This window comes from Symphodus melops (assembly GCF_947650265.1).
Source record: "Symphodus melops genome assembly, chromosome: 10".
Classification (NCBI taxonomy): Eukaryota; Metazoa; Chordata; class Actinopteri; order Labriformes; family Labridae; genus Symphodus; species Symphodus melops.
Genome location: NC_136700.1, coordinates 8,296,211 through 8,314,914, shown reverse-complemented (window position 1 = coordinate 8,314,914; position 18,704 = coordinate 8,296,211). Strand labels below are relative to the sequence as shown.

At 41.4% G+C, this 18,704-nt stretch overlaps 1 protein-coding gene across 8 annotated transcripts in view; it reads left to right on the top strand.

The window, feature by feature from the left end:
* The window catches only part of ncam1b (neural cell adhesion molecule 1b), a 69,109-nt gene that overhangs the window by 33,362 nt on the left and 17,043 nt on the right, over positions 1–18,704 (top strand). For 4 of the 8 annotated variants that reach the window (XM_079353489.1, XM_079353486.1, XM_079353492.1 and 1 more), the window contains exons 6-12: positions 275–392; positions 1,955–2,115; positions 4,910–5,052; positions 6,187–6,210; positions 14,654–14,683; positions 17,998–18,148; positions 18,364–18,551. In XM_079353489.1, the coding sequence (XP_079209615.1) occupies positions 275–392; positions 1,955–2,115; positions 4,910–5,052; positions 6,187–6,210; positions 14,654–14,683; positions 17,998–18,148; positions 18,364–18,551 (815 nt within the window). The remainder of the gene's footprint in view (positions 1–274; positions 393–1,954; positions 2,116–4,909; positions 5,053–6,186; positions 6,211–14,653; positions 14,684–17,997; positions 18,149–18,363; positions 18,552–18,704) is intronic. The other 4 variants (XM_079353487.1, XM_079353493.1, XM_079353488.1 and 1 more) reach the window with 3 other exon arrangements.

Below are 18,704 nucleotides of genomic sequence, written 5' to 3'. Positions count from 1 at the left end.
AAATATGCTGTGGATCTTTAAAAGGGGACCCGGCTCAGCATCAGAGTGGAAACTGTTGCCCGGAGCAACCGCGTATCAAAGATGTTCCGTGCTAATGAAGTCTGTTTCCTGCAACTTCTGAGCTTACCAAATGAGTGTGCCTAAAATAAGTGTTCTGAATTTGTCACTGCCTCTGCCTGTTTTCCCTCCCACTATCTATTTATGTGGCTATGTCTGATCTCTATCTACGAATGCATTCCTCTATTTATTTGATTATTCCTCTCTCACGTCTCAGTGCTCCCCACAATCAGGGTATGGCAGTCAGAGGTGAACGCCACAGCAGAGGTCGGGCAGCCTGCCATGTTAACCTGTGCTGTTGATGGCTATCCTGAACCCATGGTGACTTGGACAAGGTAACACTCTTCAAGCATCTGCAGGGTCAAACACTTTTCACATCCAAATTATCCTAATGATTCAAAAAAACAATCCTCGTGGGGACTATTTAAAAAAAAAAAAAAAAAAAAAAAGTCGAAATGTTATTCGGTCGCCAACTAAACTGTAAATTTTGTCAAATATTACGTCTTATTTCAGCAGGGCGTTACTAGACCACAGTCAGGCTGTAATGGAGATGGAAAGGGAGTGCTGGATGTTGGTAGCACAGCAAATATAGTTCTAATGGTTGTTAAAATGTATTTAACACACAAGTAAAAACTGGCAGCAACAGACTAAAGAGAGATGGCTAATAGGAGATGATGGATTGTACTTGTAAAATAAAATATTGAAAATGTTGATTAAGGAAATATTTTCCCTTTGTGGTTATTCCCCATTGGTTGCATTTAAAGTTGTTTTTGAATTGCCTCATTGCAAATAATCGATTTCCTCTTGCATGAGATGTCAGAGTCAAGCCTGACATTCTCTCTAGCTTATTAAACTTGTGTGTACTATGTTTTGTTTCTGTAATTCAGACAGACTAAGAGAAAGTGAGATTAAACTCAAGAAACCCGTACAGCCAGATTTGTGATATTTACACTTCTGATATAAGCTGCTTTCATTTGTTTTAAAAACTGATAAATATGACTTAGACTTGCCATTAAAAGTCATGCTTTCAAATAAAGGGGACAACTTAATTGTTAACACACCGTATGTGAACACATATGGACCCAGTCTCTCTCACGCACATTTGGATTGGTTTTGGCCACATGAACCAGTCTACTGGCCGACAAGTCAACGTATTATTGATGCTCTTCAAACTGGTTTATTCATTGCAACAGGATACTTAATCACAGGGTATCAAAAGGTGCATGTAAACAGTGAAACCTGAAGACTAGAGTGTCATCAATAGACGCTTTATACTGTGCAGCTGAATACAGCCATTGATAGGCTCTGTCTTTGTTAAACTGTTCCTGTTCATCTGGTTTCCAAGACAGCAGTTAGCTGAGGAGAGCCTACATTGGAGGGGGGGGGTGTTAGCCCAGGAGCTACTTTTTCCCTCGTATTCTGATGGCCTTTGGATATTTTTTTCTTCGTGTGAGTTCAGCTTTGACTTGTTGAAAGCTGTTTTAAAACTAAAGAGCAGTTATATTATTTGGTCAGAGGCCGAGGAAAATTATAGGCTTTCAGTGTCTGGCTATGTTGATAAAAAAAAAAAAAAATCAACCGTAGAAAATGAAAATACATGTACTATTATTGTTTTGATTGGATAATGGCTTAAAAGTCTTTGAGAAGAAAAAGAAAAACGCTCAATTTGGGACACATTTTCTACTCATAGATGATCATCCATCAGCTCGATTTGTCATCACTACACATTTCCTTTACCGCTTGATCTTTTTCAATTTGCCAGTCATGAATCTCAAAACTACCAATAGACCGAGGGACCCCTCGTTTTTAAAGAGGAGCTTTTCAAGCAGTGAAGACTGAAAATATGTTTACACTTGATTTAAAGACATTATGTTCCACATGCTCATGCTTCCCACAGGAGTGAAGGAGTTCTCGAGGCAGGAGAAAAGTACAGCTTTAATGAAGATGGCTCCGAAATGACAATAATGGACGTCGCCAAGTTGGATGAAGGAGAGTATACCTGCATCGCCAAGAACAAGGCCGGAGAGACTGAGCAGGAGCTCAGTCTCCGAGTGTTCGGTAAGGGAAAACATTTAGTGTACATACATGAAACACAGTGACAATATACATTATTCCAAGTGTGTGGGAATGTATATATACGATTATGTGGGTGCTTGAGGAACAATATAATGGTTATGTGTCAGTTTTTCTAACAGATATAAGACTAGGTGTTGTTTCAGTGGGTGGTGGTTGTTTCATGTAATGCTGAAGCCGAAAGGATTTCGAGAACAGGACAAGTGGGATGAGCTTAGCTCAGATATGCTCCATGTTTTTTCTCTTTTTGTTTGTTCTGCTTTGGCCCACGAGGATGTTTTCCTTTGTTTTGTCACTAAATGGCCGTCATTTCAGTCTCATGTAGTTAAGTCAATTAAATGTACGATGTTTGTTTGCTGGCGCAGGTCATTCATTCTGAAAAAAAACAACCAACTAGGGTTTAGCTTGAAAGAGCTCAGTGGGAAAGAGATTTCATTTAAATTGCTCAAGGCAGCTTTTAAGGCTCACTGTTTACTTCCTTCTTTTTTTATCCAATCACAAATCTCTGGTCTCTTAATCTTCGTCAGTGTGGAGTCTTTATACCTTTAAAGTGTTTTTTTTTTGGGGTCTTTTTTCCGTTTTTATAGGACAGCTGTAAGACATGAAATATGAGGAGGAGAGAGGCGGGGATGACATGCAGCAAACCCACAGCTGCTGGCCATCATTTCATTCTTAATCTCTCTGATTTGACTGAAGGTTGTGAACATTTCGTGCCTATACTGCATCTTGCATATGCCATCTTTTAACCCCAACCCTAATGACACAACGTTGGGTGCACAAGAACGAGGTGAAATTATGATTTCAAGTAAACTTCAAAGACCAAATCGAGACGTTAATTCGACGAGCTGGGACACAAACGGTTTAAAAGTGGCGATGCATTTTCTTCGGTAGTTTTCCACTTCAGCTGCAGACTCTGACGAGAGCTCGTCACACTCCTAAAAGGTGAAGCATTTGGACTCCTTTTATTTCATTTCTTGATGGAAGGTTGAACGTTTTTGACTTCGCCTGGATTAATCTCACTTTGAGCTTCACTCTCTTTTAAACGGCAACATTTCTTTTTGGCTTGGAATTGTTTAAATACGACATAAACATGGCCGCTAACATCCCTATCCAAAGAGCCCCTCACACCTACACTTTTTTTGATTCCAGGAAGCAATCTTTGCTTTATAGCTTCATAATGAGAGAAACTGAATAAAAAGTGAATTCTTCTATAATCTCTCAGCAAACTAATAAAGTGTATCCCTATAACGGTGATAATGATATCCTCTGATAGAGTGGGACCAGGATTTTTTTTCTCAAATTCCCTTCATGAAGAGTCTTGGCCACGCGTCTCTATCTTCAACTCTCCCACGCTCCCCTGGGAGGCGGCTAATTTCCTGATGGTTAAAGTGCCGTGCAGAGCAATAAGTTAAATTACTGAGAAGCACCGTGAAAATGTAATTCCCCCAGCTCCTCTGTAATGTAAACCCTCTCTGAACGGGGCTTTCGGTTATCATTCATCAAGAGCCTAATGCACCTTCACCAGAATTGTGAGGGTGACATCTGATCTGTTTGATTAACAGTACTGCCACTGACATCCCACCTGTCATTCCATGCACATTTAAATGTTGCAGATTCTGATTGGTACGCGATTATGTGACAGGATGTTTCTCCAGCTGCTCCTCCGCCTCTTCAAACCCGTGTGGGAGAGGAGCCTGTATCTTTTTGAAAGACGCGAAGCTCGAGCTAGAGAAAAAGGTTTCATGCAGGATTTCTTTCTCCACTGCGTGAGCAAAATACTGAAGTTTAAAGAATCAGTTCAGCAGCAGACGCTTTTCAAAGGTGTCAGCCCCCTCAAAGCAGCTCTGCTCACTTCAGCTGCTGAAACACATCGCCAGCTTACCTGTGTTCATTTATTCATGCTGGCCCTGGCCTTATCAATCCAATCCTGTCACACAGCAAAGTGCTGCAATATTTGACTGATAAGAAATAGATCCACCTCAACATACAGGAGCTAATAGGTTGTGTGGGGGAAAAAAAGATCAGCTCTGATTCTTATCCTGCTGATCACTGATCAGTTTGTGCCACCCCTGGCTGTAAATACAATTGGTCACCTGTTTACACATTATTTACACTCAACTAAATGACACGCCAGCCGTTTCTTTATTTAGCAATTATTGGTTGAGATAAAATCATTCTAATGCAAAGTTGCCAGTGTTTTCTTTTTGCCAAAAATGATCAATCATATTCACAGTGTTAGCTGAGGTGCTAACGCTGCAGCAGTGAAAACACTTGCATTAAGCAAACACATTGTTTCCATCCGAGCGTTCACTCTTCATGGGGTGCATCATGGAAAACGTCCAGAGTGTTGCTCCGCTCTTGCCTCAGTACCTCAGTTTTACTTTCCTCAGCTGGTGTCACACTTTCCACTCCGCTTTGGGCTTTCAGGTGAGCTCAGGTGAGCTCAGGTGTGCCGTTATGCGACAGTTTCCTTGACTATAAACACAAGAGAACGCCGGCTTCTTTGAGATAACGGCTACGTAAATGATTACGCACATGGTTATCACAACTTTGCTGCTGCTGGGACTGGAAAAGCTTCAATACAATTTAGCTGCCATCCAAAACAAAAAAATCCCCCTCAACTGTCAAGCGACTGATCCTCCTCCCTTTCCCCTTTGAGCTCATCCTAAATCTGCAGGGTTGCTCTCATATTTATTGTTCTTGTGCTGCCTTAAACCACCTGGTCATGTTGTGTTAGTGCACTGCTGCTGCTGATGATGATGTGCGTTTGTGTCTACAGTCAAACCTAAGATCACGTACATCGTAAACCAGAGCACTTCAGAGATGGAGGAGCAGGTAACTCTGACGTGTGAGGCATCAGGAGATCCAACTCCCGCCATTAACTGGAGCTACAGGGATCAGGTCTTCACTGAAGGAGATCAGGTAAACAATAAAACCCAAATATCTAGAGCTTGAGTTCTCGTGGGCAGGTGCCCTTCAGGGGTGTTTCATCCTGTAGGTAATAAACCACGACTATTGAAAAGTGCCGCTGTTGCTACATAAATCCTATCCTCATACACACTGGACATAAAAGAGAGAGAAAGGCCCGATGATCGTCCCTGCTGGCAGCATATGAAGGGTTAATATAGAAATAGATCCATGAATGCATTTATTTTCATTTCGATAGACTTGAATCATTGAATGCAACATGCGACGGTCCATGCATACACAAAATCAAAAAGTTCGCCCTTTCTGCCATTACGTTCTTCAAATGCACTTTAGAATTTGGACGTGTGGTCTGTAGAATTGGGTCACCCTGACTCGTAACCACTGGGGAGGAACACAGACCTGCAGCACGCCGGTGTCTCAAGCACAGGAGTTGAATACCTCTAGCCCAATTCAAGAGGAATATTGATCATGTGCAGGTGTGGGACTTTTGCTGTTTCATTGCCAAGACACTCTGAACAAGGTTTATCTGCCACTGATTATTTCCCCCTTAAATTAGCAGCTCCTACACGACGGCCCAGTGGGCTCGATGTAATTAGCTCAGCCAAACTCCTGCCTGTAATGTGGAGCGCTCTCAGATTTGAGTTTTCCCAGATGTCAAAAAATATCCACGTCAGAAACCCAATTATAACATCCCCATTATAAGCAGGCAATTTGAGGCAATGATAGAACTTGTGCGATTCTTATTGTAACGCTACGTGCTAGAACGAGCGCTTGAGCCATCAAGCGTTTGTTTAGCCTTTTCAATCACCGTTATCATTATGCTGCTCATGCTGGTGATTGAAAACATCTTTGAATAACATGCTATATTAATTATAATTATCAGTAGATATTCTGCTACCATTTGTTAGAGTTTGTTTTTGGATAATCCACATGCGAACCATCCAAAACAATGAATACCTGTGTGGTATTCTCGTACATCGTAAACCCACATGGTCCAGCTCCTCTAGGTCTTGGTGTCTTGCTACAGTTTGGATGTAATGAGGGGGGAAAATGCTTCAAAGAGATTATGTAGCTCTTGGAGGAATTCTGGAACCGGTCCATTACATGCACTACATTTTCTTCCTACAGGCACACCTAAACAGGATCTATCAGGTATGAAACACGCGTGGCACAGAAATGTACTGAAGTAATGTTGCAAAGTATGCCCCTAGATTTCACAAAAAGAGAAACCCTCTGAAATCAAATAATCCCTTTTCATTGGAAATTTCCCAGCTGTTTCCTGAAAAAAAAAACCCAAGGAATGATTTCACCAGAGTTTATGAAATTGATTCGACTGCTGCATGCCTCGCAAAAAAACAACAACAAAAAAAACAAAAACAAACCAACTAAAATCCTAGCCTGAAAACTTCACTGATCTTGTGACAGAAAGTGTCTGGAGCTTATCTCATGAGATCAGATGAATGACTTGGTTAGCAACGTAATAAAGAGAAACACCATTTCTGTGTCGCTGTTGCCTGATCATTTCAAAAACTTTCCATCACAGCATGAGGTTGCCTGGATTCAAGCCCAGCTCACTCTCGTCTGTCATCTCCATAGCGCCGTAGATTGTCTAACCTTTTTTTTTTTGTCAGTGTCACTTTAAAATAGATGGTAAAAAGTGCTCCACTTAAAATCTATCTTTTTGAAAATCACAGAAACACTCAACCCCAGCAGACTAAAAAAAAAAAAAAGAAGAAGAAGAGAATAAGATGGTTTGGAACATACTGATCAGAGAGGTGGCGAGTGGAGGGGTGGATTGGCTTCAAGGAGAGCTTTAATGGACTTTTTTTTTTTTTTTTTTTTCTAACCTTGAAAATTGGAACCCATTGTAGGGGACATCATTTCAAGCATATGAAAGCCACGGTGCTTTTTGAAAATGGAAAAATTAGGATTTTTAAAGCCACCTGTCAAAACCTGCAGGGCTGAGTGTTTGATATTCAAAAAAAAAGGGTTTTGAGTAGAGCATCACCTTAAGTGTAAAACATGCTACCACCACATGATGCACGTCACAACAGGACGATTTCGTTCCTTATTAAACCAACAGTGGCGGGGCACACATGAATGCGCCGCTCACTCTCATTAGACCTATCCATTCTTTTATCTCGTGTAGATGTCCCCCCCCCCCCTCTGCAGAACATACTGTAACTCCCAGCTGCAGCTCCACAACTTCCTCTTCTGTCCCTGCCAGCCTTTCTTCTTCGGTGGTCTTGGAGCTGTCATAGTGGATGAGCAGAGACTCATCAGGGGGCTAGAGTTAACACTCTGCAGCTCTACATCCCACAGTCTCACCATTCGAGCTCTAAAAAGACATCGCCCAGTCACTCAGCTGTACTCTGTGTGAAGACACACTCTGCAGGTGTGTGCTGTTAAGAAAGTGAGGGGAAAAAAATGCACACAGGATTCATTTTGTTACATCCAAGAAAAAGCAGCCTAAATGTGCATTACCCACACCACCTTTTAACTCTGCGTAGTCCTGTAGACGTGCAGCACCATGACATGTCCCCATAGCACATGTCATGTGACGCACAGACGTGCTGGTGGCAGTGTATTTTACACCTTAGTGTGCAGTATGCTTTGTGATCTATGGCATCTCTTCACAGCTGTCTTCAAAGAAATGATTAGCAGCCTCACCACAGGACCGCAGAGTCCAAACAGTAGATTCAGATCGTTTAGATATTCCTTGATAGTTCTGGTTATTAGTCGGGGGAATGACGTCCACAATGAATGTGCAAGAATAAGGCTGCTAATTGTTTGTCTCGTTGTGTTTGTCCATCTGTGTATCATGCTTTCTGTAATCATCATACAGCTGAATTTCATCCAGGACGGGTGTGCACATTGAAACAACATTCGCTTGGGGCGGACTTGGTGATTTATAAATAATACTGTTATAATTCCTGCCATATGTAGGACTTTTCTCATCGCTGTATCGATGTGAGAGTTTGGTGCAGATCGTACAGATGTGCATTTCTGCGGTTTCGGATGTGTGGTGTTGACGCACAGATGGGACTCATTAGCGGGATATTTTCTCTTCTGTGGTCGGTCAGACACTTTTATTTCTTGTCTGAATAATTCAGAGCATTCAGTACAGAGACTTTTTTTTTTCACACACAGAACCTGACAATCCTAAAAGATGGAGTTGATTTCTAATACTCTACTTTATACAAGTGTGCTTCATATCGTGCTGACTGGTTCATTTGGTGTAATGATATCATTGAGGATAAGGATCCATAAGTCCCCACATCATACAGATATAGCATGTGGACATGTTAATGAAGCTATAGTACGGTAGTTTTCACATTTGTTCCCTCTGGGTTTTTCAGTGCAAACTAAGCAGTGTATTTAGATAAAGAGTGTGAATAATATTTGAGTCACAACACAAGGGAGAAGTGATAGTCTTTTTGTTAGGTGGAGAAATGATGTGCTGATATTGATATCTGCAGTGGCGGTGTAAAAAAAAAGTGTTGGAAAATATTGGCGTAAAAAAAAAAAGCAACCCAAAAAAACGTCTTTTAGTTGTTGATACTGCCCGATGAAAAAACAGGCACATTTGAGTTCTGTTTAACGTTATTCTCTTAAACAAGTGTTCAGCGGAGCTGAAGTGTAAGACGACGAGTGGGAGTTTCACATTTGTTTTTGTGAATTACAACATCTTGCCACGCGTCACTTCTCAGTCCACGCTCCCGTTTCGGAAAGACGGCTCAACAAACCGGTCTAACTCTGACTTGATTTCCCCTCAGGTGGGAAACTTTGAGTTTTCAGTTCCAGATCAGCTGATTTGAGTTTGTTCAATCGGCTCTGAGTAGGTTCACTGTTCAGAATGTACACGATGAAGAAAAAAAGACAACATTAATGGAGCAATTTCCAGACTCGGTTACCATGGTAACTGACTCGGAGCTACAGTTCCTCTCCCTCTGGAACAGGCCGGAGTTACCCCTCTCTCTCGGGTTTGAGTGACCTCCCCTGCTGAAACGGAAAACCCAGTTTCCTTCATTTCAGGGTTAACTGATTCAACAAAACCTTCTTTCTGAAACGGGCCCCCAGATTTATCAGAGTTCCAACTTGAAAAATCAGCGCCTCAGAAACTGAGCACCACAGAGCATTTGTTGATGTTTGTGTTATTTTGGTTCTTCAAAGCTGGAAAGCGAGATCAAACCTATAAAAGGAAACATCTGTTTCGGATGTATTTAAAGGTGCCCTGTGGAGTATTCTTATGTAAACAAAGAATGTTTCTGTTTACGTTCAGCATTACTCACCATAACACCTCCTTTTCCCTGCAGTTAGGGATGAATTACCACCTCCTGTACATCAGTGGAACAGTGTGAAATCTTTGGAAGGAGTGTGCAGGACAATAACGGTGCAGCCTACATGTTAAAAAAGAGTAAAAGCCTCTGGAAGCTAATAGGAAATAACTAATACAGTAACAACGCAGTTCATGGAATGGCCACTTGAGGCTTGCACAAAAATGTCTGTCTCCATTGAGGCATGTAAAGATGCACAACTGAAGCAGAAAAAAAGACATTTAGAGCCTGGTCAAAAAAAAGTAGAATAACAAACATTATTGATGTTTGAACTGTACCATGTGTAAATTTGATATACAGTATTTAACCTGTTTAGACAATATTCAATCTCAAAGTCGCTGTGGATCCCTCTTGGTGTCCTCTTTGTTAATTCCAGGCACTAAACTTAAACGCTCAGCTCCGTATAGGAAGTTGTGGCCTTTGAAATAACTTTTTTTGGGCTTATGAAACTCACAAACCCTCCAAGAAGTGTGCAGATATGGAAATATGTGCTCACTGTGTCTGAACAGTGGCCTTGTTCAGTGTTCCTCAAACATTGATTTACACAAGCCGTCAGTAGGATTGTCACTGGTCCGTACCAGATGACCAGACTGCAAGTAGTTACCAAGGTTATTATTGTTAACAAAAAGTAATAAAATAATAATAAAAGTTTTACCAACTAAAATGAAATAAAATTATAGAGAGAATGTCCATAGTTTGAGTCTTTGACACAGACTTGCCAGACTGCTGTTTCAAGGTGCGATATTTACGCTCCTGTGACGAATGTTGTGGCAGCCTAATGGGGGGGATGAATTGATCCCCCCAGAGCTGATCGATCGGTCTGTACAGTCTTCAACAGACCAGAGAAAGAGAAAATGAGGGATTCGCTTTGAAGTCTATTAGAATGCATTTTTTGCAGTACACAGCGTCTGTTACAAAACACATTAATGCATTTTATTTTTGGTGCAGCTGTCTCTCTCTCTCACTCTCTCTATCTCTCTCTCTCTCTCTCTCTCTCTCTCTCTCTCTCTCTCTCACTCTCTCTCACTCTCTCTCTCTCTCTCTCTCTCTCTCTCTCTCTCTCTCTCTCTCTCTCTCTCCTTTAGCGTCTTCACTGCGTGACCATGTGTCACAGAAATTAATCACATTGTGGATTATGTTTAAAATTTTCATATTTTATGCCAGTCTTACGAGAGCATAAAAAAGCCAACTAATATCCTACTTAGATTCATATCGACATAGACTAGTTACATAAAGCTGAAGCTTGTGTCTAAACAGGGAATACCCTAAAATAATAAAATATATATACTATAAAATAAAAACTAAACTGACAAACAGAAGTTATTTCAAATTAAACTCACAACAAAATGAAAAACACTAAACTGTTATAACCTTGTGATGAGGTGACTGAATCCTTTTGTTCCACCACTGCTTCCACTCCTGAACTGAGACATGAAAGCCAACTCCAACAAAAAAACTTCTGAACAATAAGAAAAGCACATTTCAGTCTCTCCCCTAACGTGTGTCACTGATTCCCGCCGACCTCAGGGGTCATGGGTAATCTCCTCACACAGGCTTCGCTGATGCCGTCTGTGATCACCAGATGGAAACTTTTTTTTTAAGGCAATAAAAAGGTAGAAAAACACACATACACATGTGTGTGGGTGAAACACTGACTTCTAAGTAGCCATCTACTGAATCGAACTTTTATGGGCCTCGCCTCTGTTCCACAAAATAAACGAACAACATCAACGTGGCAACAGCAATAGCCCTGAATCCCCCTCCTTAAAACTCTGTATGTGATAATGCTTAAAGCAGTCCAACACTCCACAGGCCACCTTTAAGATAACATCAAGTACAGTTTGAAACTTCTCTGTTACATTAAGTGCAGGGATTATATAAGCTCACAGGCATACCAGCTTCTGCTTCTGCAGCAGGTAGAGGAGACAGACCGTGCAGCTTCAGATATTGAATTACACTTGAATGTTTGAGAAAAGATCCGGATTAGAGAACACGTACTACGTTTTGAATAGGCTGAGGCATAAATCACGTCAGGCTTCTCTTGTTTGCTTAGGCCTTAGCTTTCACAGGTTAACAAGGGAAGAGACTAATTCGGTTTGAATAACCTGCTACACAAAACCGTCAGTGTTTGCAGACAAAAGCATCGTCTGCTAACCGCGAGGATGACGGAGATTAGCGTTTCATAGGACAGGAAAGCCGTGATTCGTGGAGGTGTGTGCCTGCTGAGAGTTGTTTGAAAATTCTAATTGGTTCTTATCTGGGCCTCATTTTGGCTTTTGTTTATACCGCAGTTAGAGTTAAGTGTTTGTGTGTTTATTTCCAAACTTTCATCAACTTTCCGTGCAGCATTCGGTCGTTTCAGTCTTTTGAATGCATTTGCTGCGAGTCGCTTCAGATAAGTGAGTCTGTTTAATAACTGAAAATGTAAATGAAGTATTTATCCATGCTTTGTACATTATCTACATAATGAATGTTTTGCTTCTTTGAATACATATTAAACATCCTGCCTGTTGCGCAGACTTTTTTAAGCTATAATTTCCTTTCTTTTTATTTTTTTACTGAGGACTTAATAACAGAACTTTAAAACACATTCAAGTCTGTCGTCTTATTGTGTCAAAAATAAAAAGCTCAGAGACGTCTGCATCGAAGTCCTTCTCTGTCACACATCACGATCGCTAATTAGAAATGAAAGACCAAAGACATGTATGATTATTTTTGAATGTAAAAGAAATGTGTAATTAATGTTGTGTGGCAGCTGTTTGGGCAGAGCATCCGAGACAGAGGAATGCTTTTAGCGCTGCGTGCCAATGCAGAGAGAGCATTGTTTTGTCCCAGCACAAAAGGCTACTCATTTATAACAACAGGCCTGCGAGCTCAGTGGTGGGGTGATGTAAGGGTTTCTTTGCAAAAAAAAAATAAAAAATGTGTGTCCGTTTTTCTCTGTGATGTACTGGCAGCGTTTTGATACTCAGCAGTTAATGACACAGGACGATGACAGAATGCATAATCATCAGATTCAGTCAGGCGTGATTAAAGGCTTTTGTACATTTAGGTTTTTTTGTGTTTTTATGTCAGTATGTCGTTCCTCTTTTTGCGTTGTCCTCTTCACGCTGACGTTGAAATTCCTGCCAGAAGAACAAATAGAATTCTCTATGGAGAAGGGAATAACAGTGGAGAGGGGGAACAAAAAAAAAGAAAAAAGAAAGATAAGTCCCAAAGGAACCGTCACCATATTGTTCTCCACATTTGCTCCGAGGAGTGATTGTGTTTTTCGGTGTCTTCCGTTGTGCATGCTCGCATCTGCTGTTGTTCATTGAGCTTTTGTCTAAAACAAACACCTGTCAGGGACATGACAGCAGTACTTGTCAGCTCGCTCACTGCAGAGGCAGTGCCTCAGACGAGCGTGGATGAGGTGCTGATGTTCCAGACTATTAGCCTGCTTGTTTTAATTGGGCGACCGTTCTCTCGCAACACGGCGGCGATATGCAGCCAACTGCTGTTTGTAATGATGTAAGGTGCACTGTGTGGTGCTGTGGCAGTAGAGGACATACGCAGCTCTTAAGAACTAAGTGAATCACACCCAGGCAGGGAGCTTTGCATACGTTTTGTCCAATAAGTCTCCCATCGACTCCTCTTTCAGGCCTTCCTCATTTTTCTTATTTCCATGGTAAATTGTGAGGGCGGCTTCTCCAGCGATAGAAAGCACTTGAATTCCAACAGCACACACTGCTTGATTATGTGAAGATAATAAAAATAAGTGATTTTCGATGTGCCGTAGTTGATGGTTTGATTCACTGTTTTGCCATACAATTATTCCAGCCAATTACTCGCTGACGCACCTGATGAAATAGCTGTTTATCATTTTCGCTTGGTACGCTTCAACATTTTCTCGCCACGTGCGTCTTTCCATCCTCATTCTCACGCTTAACACGTTCTCTCCTCCTCCATCACGAGACCCATAGAGCATGCTTTCCACAAAGCCGTTTGTCTTGTGAAGTCGTGATTCAACTCGACACGGCATGTTGTCGAGTTCAATTCAAAGGTTTTGTTTTCCAGACTTTTGATTTTATCTGTCATGACTCAAAATAATTCTGTATGGGGTTGGATGGGAGAAATGTCTGACCTGATTGTAATAATCACTCAGTGTGCTTGATATCTGTGAAACTATTTCCCCAGGAACCCTTAATAAAATGATCAAATGTTACATTCATATGGATTCTTCAACTCTAGACTAGTGTACATCAATATGATCTCATACTATGCTCTATAAATAAACAGTACGTGCAGTTATTTAAACTGTAACATCCTTAATAAGAAATGAAAAGTGAACCGTGACGCCTCAGTCGAGGAATCTGTTCACTCCATGATTTGAATAATATCTAGGGCTGTCAGTGAATTTAAAGTGCATCTAGTCTTATCATGCAGAAGGGAATCTTCTTTAAAAATGGCCGAGCCTTTAGACCGTCAGTGAAGATATTTTAGATATACATAAACACGCTCTGACACGAGGAGGCGTCGTCATATCTGCGTCCGAAAGATGGAAACGAAAGTGAACATTTTGGCCGCTTTAGGATTGTAATGTAATCAGAGTGTAACAGTAGAGAGACAGCCATTTGAGACTGTAAGACAAGACTGTTTATACTCAGCGCACAACATCAGACTTGCAAAATAATTTCAGTTAACACCTCAAGTCACTGGAAGACAAGGATTTATTTCCAGGTCTCACGCGGGCTCCAGGGAGAGCAGCTTCAAAGAAGCCTTTGTAAATCCCTCATTGCTTATTGATACACTCACTGTTCATGAGTTGACCAACAACAAAAACTATGACAACTCAACTCGAGCATATTCACTCTTATTAGCTTGATATTCCTGCTACTGCTTTAAGCCTCAGAAACGGCTGTTAAGACGATAATTGCTTCGCTTCATTTACCGTTCGATGTTTCAGGTTTGAAAGATTTAAAAAAGTAAAAATACCCCCCCCCCCCCCAAAAAAAAAAAAAAAAAAAAACACCTTTAAAAGAAAGCCCTCTTTGTCACATAATAGGCTCCCCCAGGTGAGAAATCCAGAGCAATTTTGTTCCTGCAGACTGAAAGCTAAATCACAGATTCAGCTCAGGGACTGTGGATGTGTTGGAAATAAACTAGTCCTTTAATACTTGCATGCAATGTGCAGCATCCCAGCTTTGCCTGGATAAGGATTACTTTCTAAGCTTTGCTTTGCCTTTTTGTTTGCTGTTTTGTGTCTCTGTCCTCTACAGGCATCATGGACTCGGCCAGAGCAGCACAAGGTATTTTAAATGCATGACTTTCTCCTACACCAATCCATCTTTCATGTCAGTGGGGTCTAATTTGATTCTGGATGGATGCAGATCAAATTTCTTGATCAATTAAGGGTCAGGAGAAAGTCCAAACCCTGAGAAAGATGCCAAAGCTGAAACAGGCCTGTCATTGCAGCTCTATCCGTCTTTGTCTTCGAACTGTTTTCCCTGTTTGGTTTCCATATAAACTCAACCTGCAGTTTGACCTTTCACCAAGCCGATAAAGACATCAACTGAAGACATCTGCCTGCTGAAATATGATTTCATACAATGACTTTTTTTGTTAATCATTTATAGATTTGATTCTCATTCTGATGCATGTCGGGTTTGTTTTCTGTCCAAGAAAAAGAAAATCGATTTTCTTGGTAAAACTTTTCTCAGATCTCTCTGTCCTCCCTCCTACATCTCACTTAATCCGCTGCCAGTTCTTGTCTATTACATCAAAGTGTATTTTTGACATGAGAAAAGAGTTATCTACAGTTCAGATAGGTCGACTTAAGATCATTGAAAATATATGCAAAATAAGAACACTGTGTTTGTACAGCAGCACAGAACGTAAGCTGACTGTCGTGAACAAAGTCGAATGGAGAGCTTCCCGCAGAAGCTTTCCTACACCTTTGTGCATTGTTGCTAATGTGTCATAGATATGTGAGAGAATATCTGAAACCGACAGTATACCTCTTAGTTACTGGTGAGTGCACTTTACTGCAGTACAGAACAGAAATGTGGGGCTTTTACCAAGTATGTCACAACTATCAGCCCATCACCATTTCAGGAGCGAGATCACACATCAGGGTTGCCATTGAGATTTCTACTTACGTACCATTTGACAGGAAATGAATATGTATTTTTAGACCGTTTTGTTCCACAAATAGCCCTGCCTTTTTTTTTTTTTTTTTAAATTGCAGGGAGCTCTTCACAGCATGCAGAGTGGCCTTTTCCTTTGACTCCACTCCGTAGTCGTTTTCGAAAATGGTCTCCAAATATCGGCAACCTGACATGCATTTTAATAATACCATTTCCATCTGACAAACTCTAAGAATAATGATTGTGCACTGCTCACTTTGGTAGTTCTCTTCCAGTACATGCTAACACTGGTGACAGTGTGTGTGTGTGTGTGTGTGTGTGTGTGCGTGTGCGTGTGCGTGTGTGTGTGTGTGTGTTACATATGGTGGATCCTGCATTTAACCCAGTAGCAATGCTTTTAGTCGATGCTTACTTTTCTCTCTTACCCAGGAAGTGAGGTCAAATGTGTCATTTTGAACATTTATATCGGTAATCAGCTCCAAAACAATGACCCTGAAAAGCCAAATCAAAAGCTGCTTAATGTCTCTGAGGGATAAAGATTATCCACAGGAAGAAACAAGAACATGCAGTTCTTTAAATCTGAATAAAGCCATGCTACTTAGTATGAACTGTATTTTAGTGGTGCACTGTCTCACAAGATGCGTCTCAGCAGCACGTGTGCAACACAGCCCAGGTTTCCAGAAGTGAGTGCATTAGATTACATTAATGTATCAGACACGTTTTACTTTCTGACATAATGTTTTTGCTTCCAAGTCTACCTGCACTCTGAATTGATCAGCGTGCCTCTATTGCGAGACATCCCATTATAAACCACACTGCACAGGGGAGGGCGTGTGAGCACCCAGCAGTTTGAGCATGCTGAGAGGGGTTTTTTTTCTTTGCAAATACCTCGGCTGCCTGGTGTTTATTTGACAAGGCAGGGATGGTTAGGTACATTTGTATGCTGGTCCAGTTTACATTTGGTGAGACGTAAGTTGAACATGTCCTCAGTGTATTCTCAATTTTATGCTCCGGCGTTCGAGCAGTGTCTCTCCCTTCTGCTGCTAAAGCTGCAGAAGCGGCTGCAGAGCCCTGCTGTCAGTTTGCTTTGATTTATTAGAGAAGCTTATGTCTGAAAGTCTTTATGTTCATCCCTCATCTGTGTTCCGTATCAGGTTTTCACAGACACGTAAAGTGGGCTTTGTTTCTATTTCTTAAAGGCGGCGAAGTCAACGAATCTTAAAAAACGCTTCAAACAGACGATCGATCCTCGTGCAAATCATACTGAAAATCAATAGTGATAAAACATGAATGACTGCATACAGGCATTTCCTCTTGCATACATAAATTACGGGCTTCATAAAAGGGAACCAGTTGTTAGAATGACATTAAAAGAGAGTCAACATTGAAGCCTACTGACTAACATGCTTGTACATAATGTGGCACAGATGCAGGAGTCAGGAGCAGCACCACAGGGGGGGTCGAGGGAGAATGCTTTCTGCACAGGGGTCAGAATAAAAGGGTACTGTGTTATGTAAGTGTCTCCCTGCTCCTGCAACCCGCTATGCATAATGAATGCCCCAGACATGCTTTGTCTATTGAATTTGAATACAAACTAACAAGGGTTTCTCTTACATGGCCGCTCAGACTGGGCCCTAATTCAATATGTGTAAAAGCATCCGTGCCATTGTTTCGCCTGCAGCTTGGACCAATGCCATTAAAGCGGCCAATGGAGAGGCTAAGGTACTCATTCCTGCTGCACCTTGTTAAAGGAACAAGACAAAACAAAAATACATTTTAAAATGAGATATTTGGTATGTCTGAAACTGTAACAGCAGCAACGAAAAACAACACAGGGTTGTTGACCCTGAAGGTCAGGAAGTCGCGGTCAGATCTTGTAGCTCTGCATATCGAGTTTAATGAAACCAGGTTTCACTACATGCAGGAAGGTCACTTCCACATCTCATTAGCCAGCTGTCTGTTGTTATTTCATCTGAAGTTTGAGAACTTTGCTTCTACTTGAACCATATATCACCGCCAGAGATTAACTCTCTGTCCTTTAACACCTACCCCCCCCCCCCCAAAAAAAAAAGAAATACAACACTAAGCCCTCAGTGTCTTCTTCAGTATGAAAATGCAAACGTGGCATGTAAGGTAATGCTCTGATGTCTGCCGTCATGCTTCAGCGTGTTTCACGAGTTGCTAAGCCCTCCGTGTGAAAAGCTCGAGATGGTTTCTAGTGCGTTCTGTCATCTATTATTGATAAGCTCCCCTGTACTGTCAACTGTGTCCCTATGTTTCAAGGCATTACCCTGCAGTGTGTGGCTCTTTCCTTTGAGTCATGTCTGTTCTGCTCATTAAATGCAGGCTTTCTTAAGCTTTTCTTTTCTTCAGGTTACACGTCCTTTCTGCAGAAATGAGCTGAACATATGCAAATGAGCAATATGGCTGAACAGTTGTTTTTGTTCTTTAACCACACTCTTCTTGCTCCTGTTTAGAGTCAGGACGGAAATGTGGTGGTGAGGAGTGACGCACGTGTGTCCTCCCTCACTCTGAAGTACGTCAAGTACACGGACGCCGGTCAGTACGTGTGCACAGCACGCAGCGCCATCGGAGAGGATGAACAGACAGCATACCTGGAGGTCCGCTGTAAGTATCTCCTTCACTTTTCATGTCTGTGTTTCAACCTGCATAAAGTAGTTACAGTGAAATTTCAACAGCGTCTTCTTCAACCGAACAAAATAAGCAAGTCTTTATTATGAAAAGCTCTTAAACGAACTTTTGCTAACACAGCCTTTTATTTTAACTCCCAAGATCCGAAATGCTTTGGCATGAAATCAGTTTTTTTTTTTTTCCCTCAACAGATTCCCCTAAGATTCATGGTGCTGTAGCAGTGTATACCTGGGAAAGGAATGCTGTCAACATCAGCTGCGAGGTCAAAGCTCACCCCAGTGACGTTTCTATAGTGTGGCTACGAGATGGACTGCAGCTCCCCAACTCCAACACCACAAACATTAAGATCTTTAGAACGCCATCATCGAGCTACCTTCAGGTAAACACGCGTCATGTCAGCATCTACAACATAGTATACACAGTGCTCCATGTGTACACATACAGTGTAACCACTCTGTCATCAACGTTTTATGAGCAGAGACCTGCAGTGAAGGGTTTTCTTTCAGCTCCATTGTGGGAAGAGAGGAAAAAA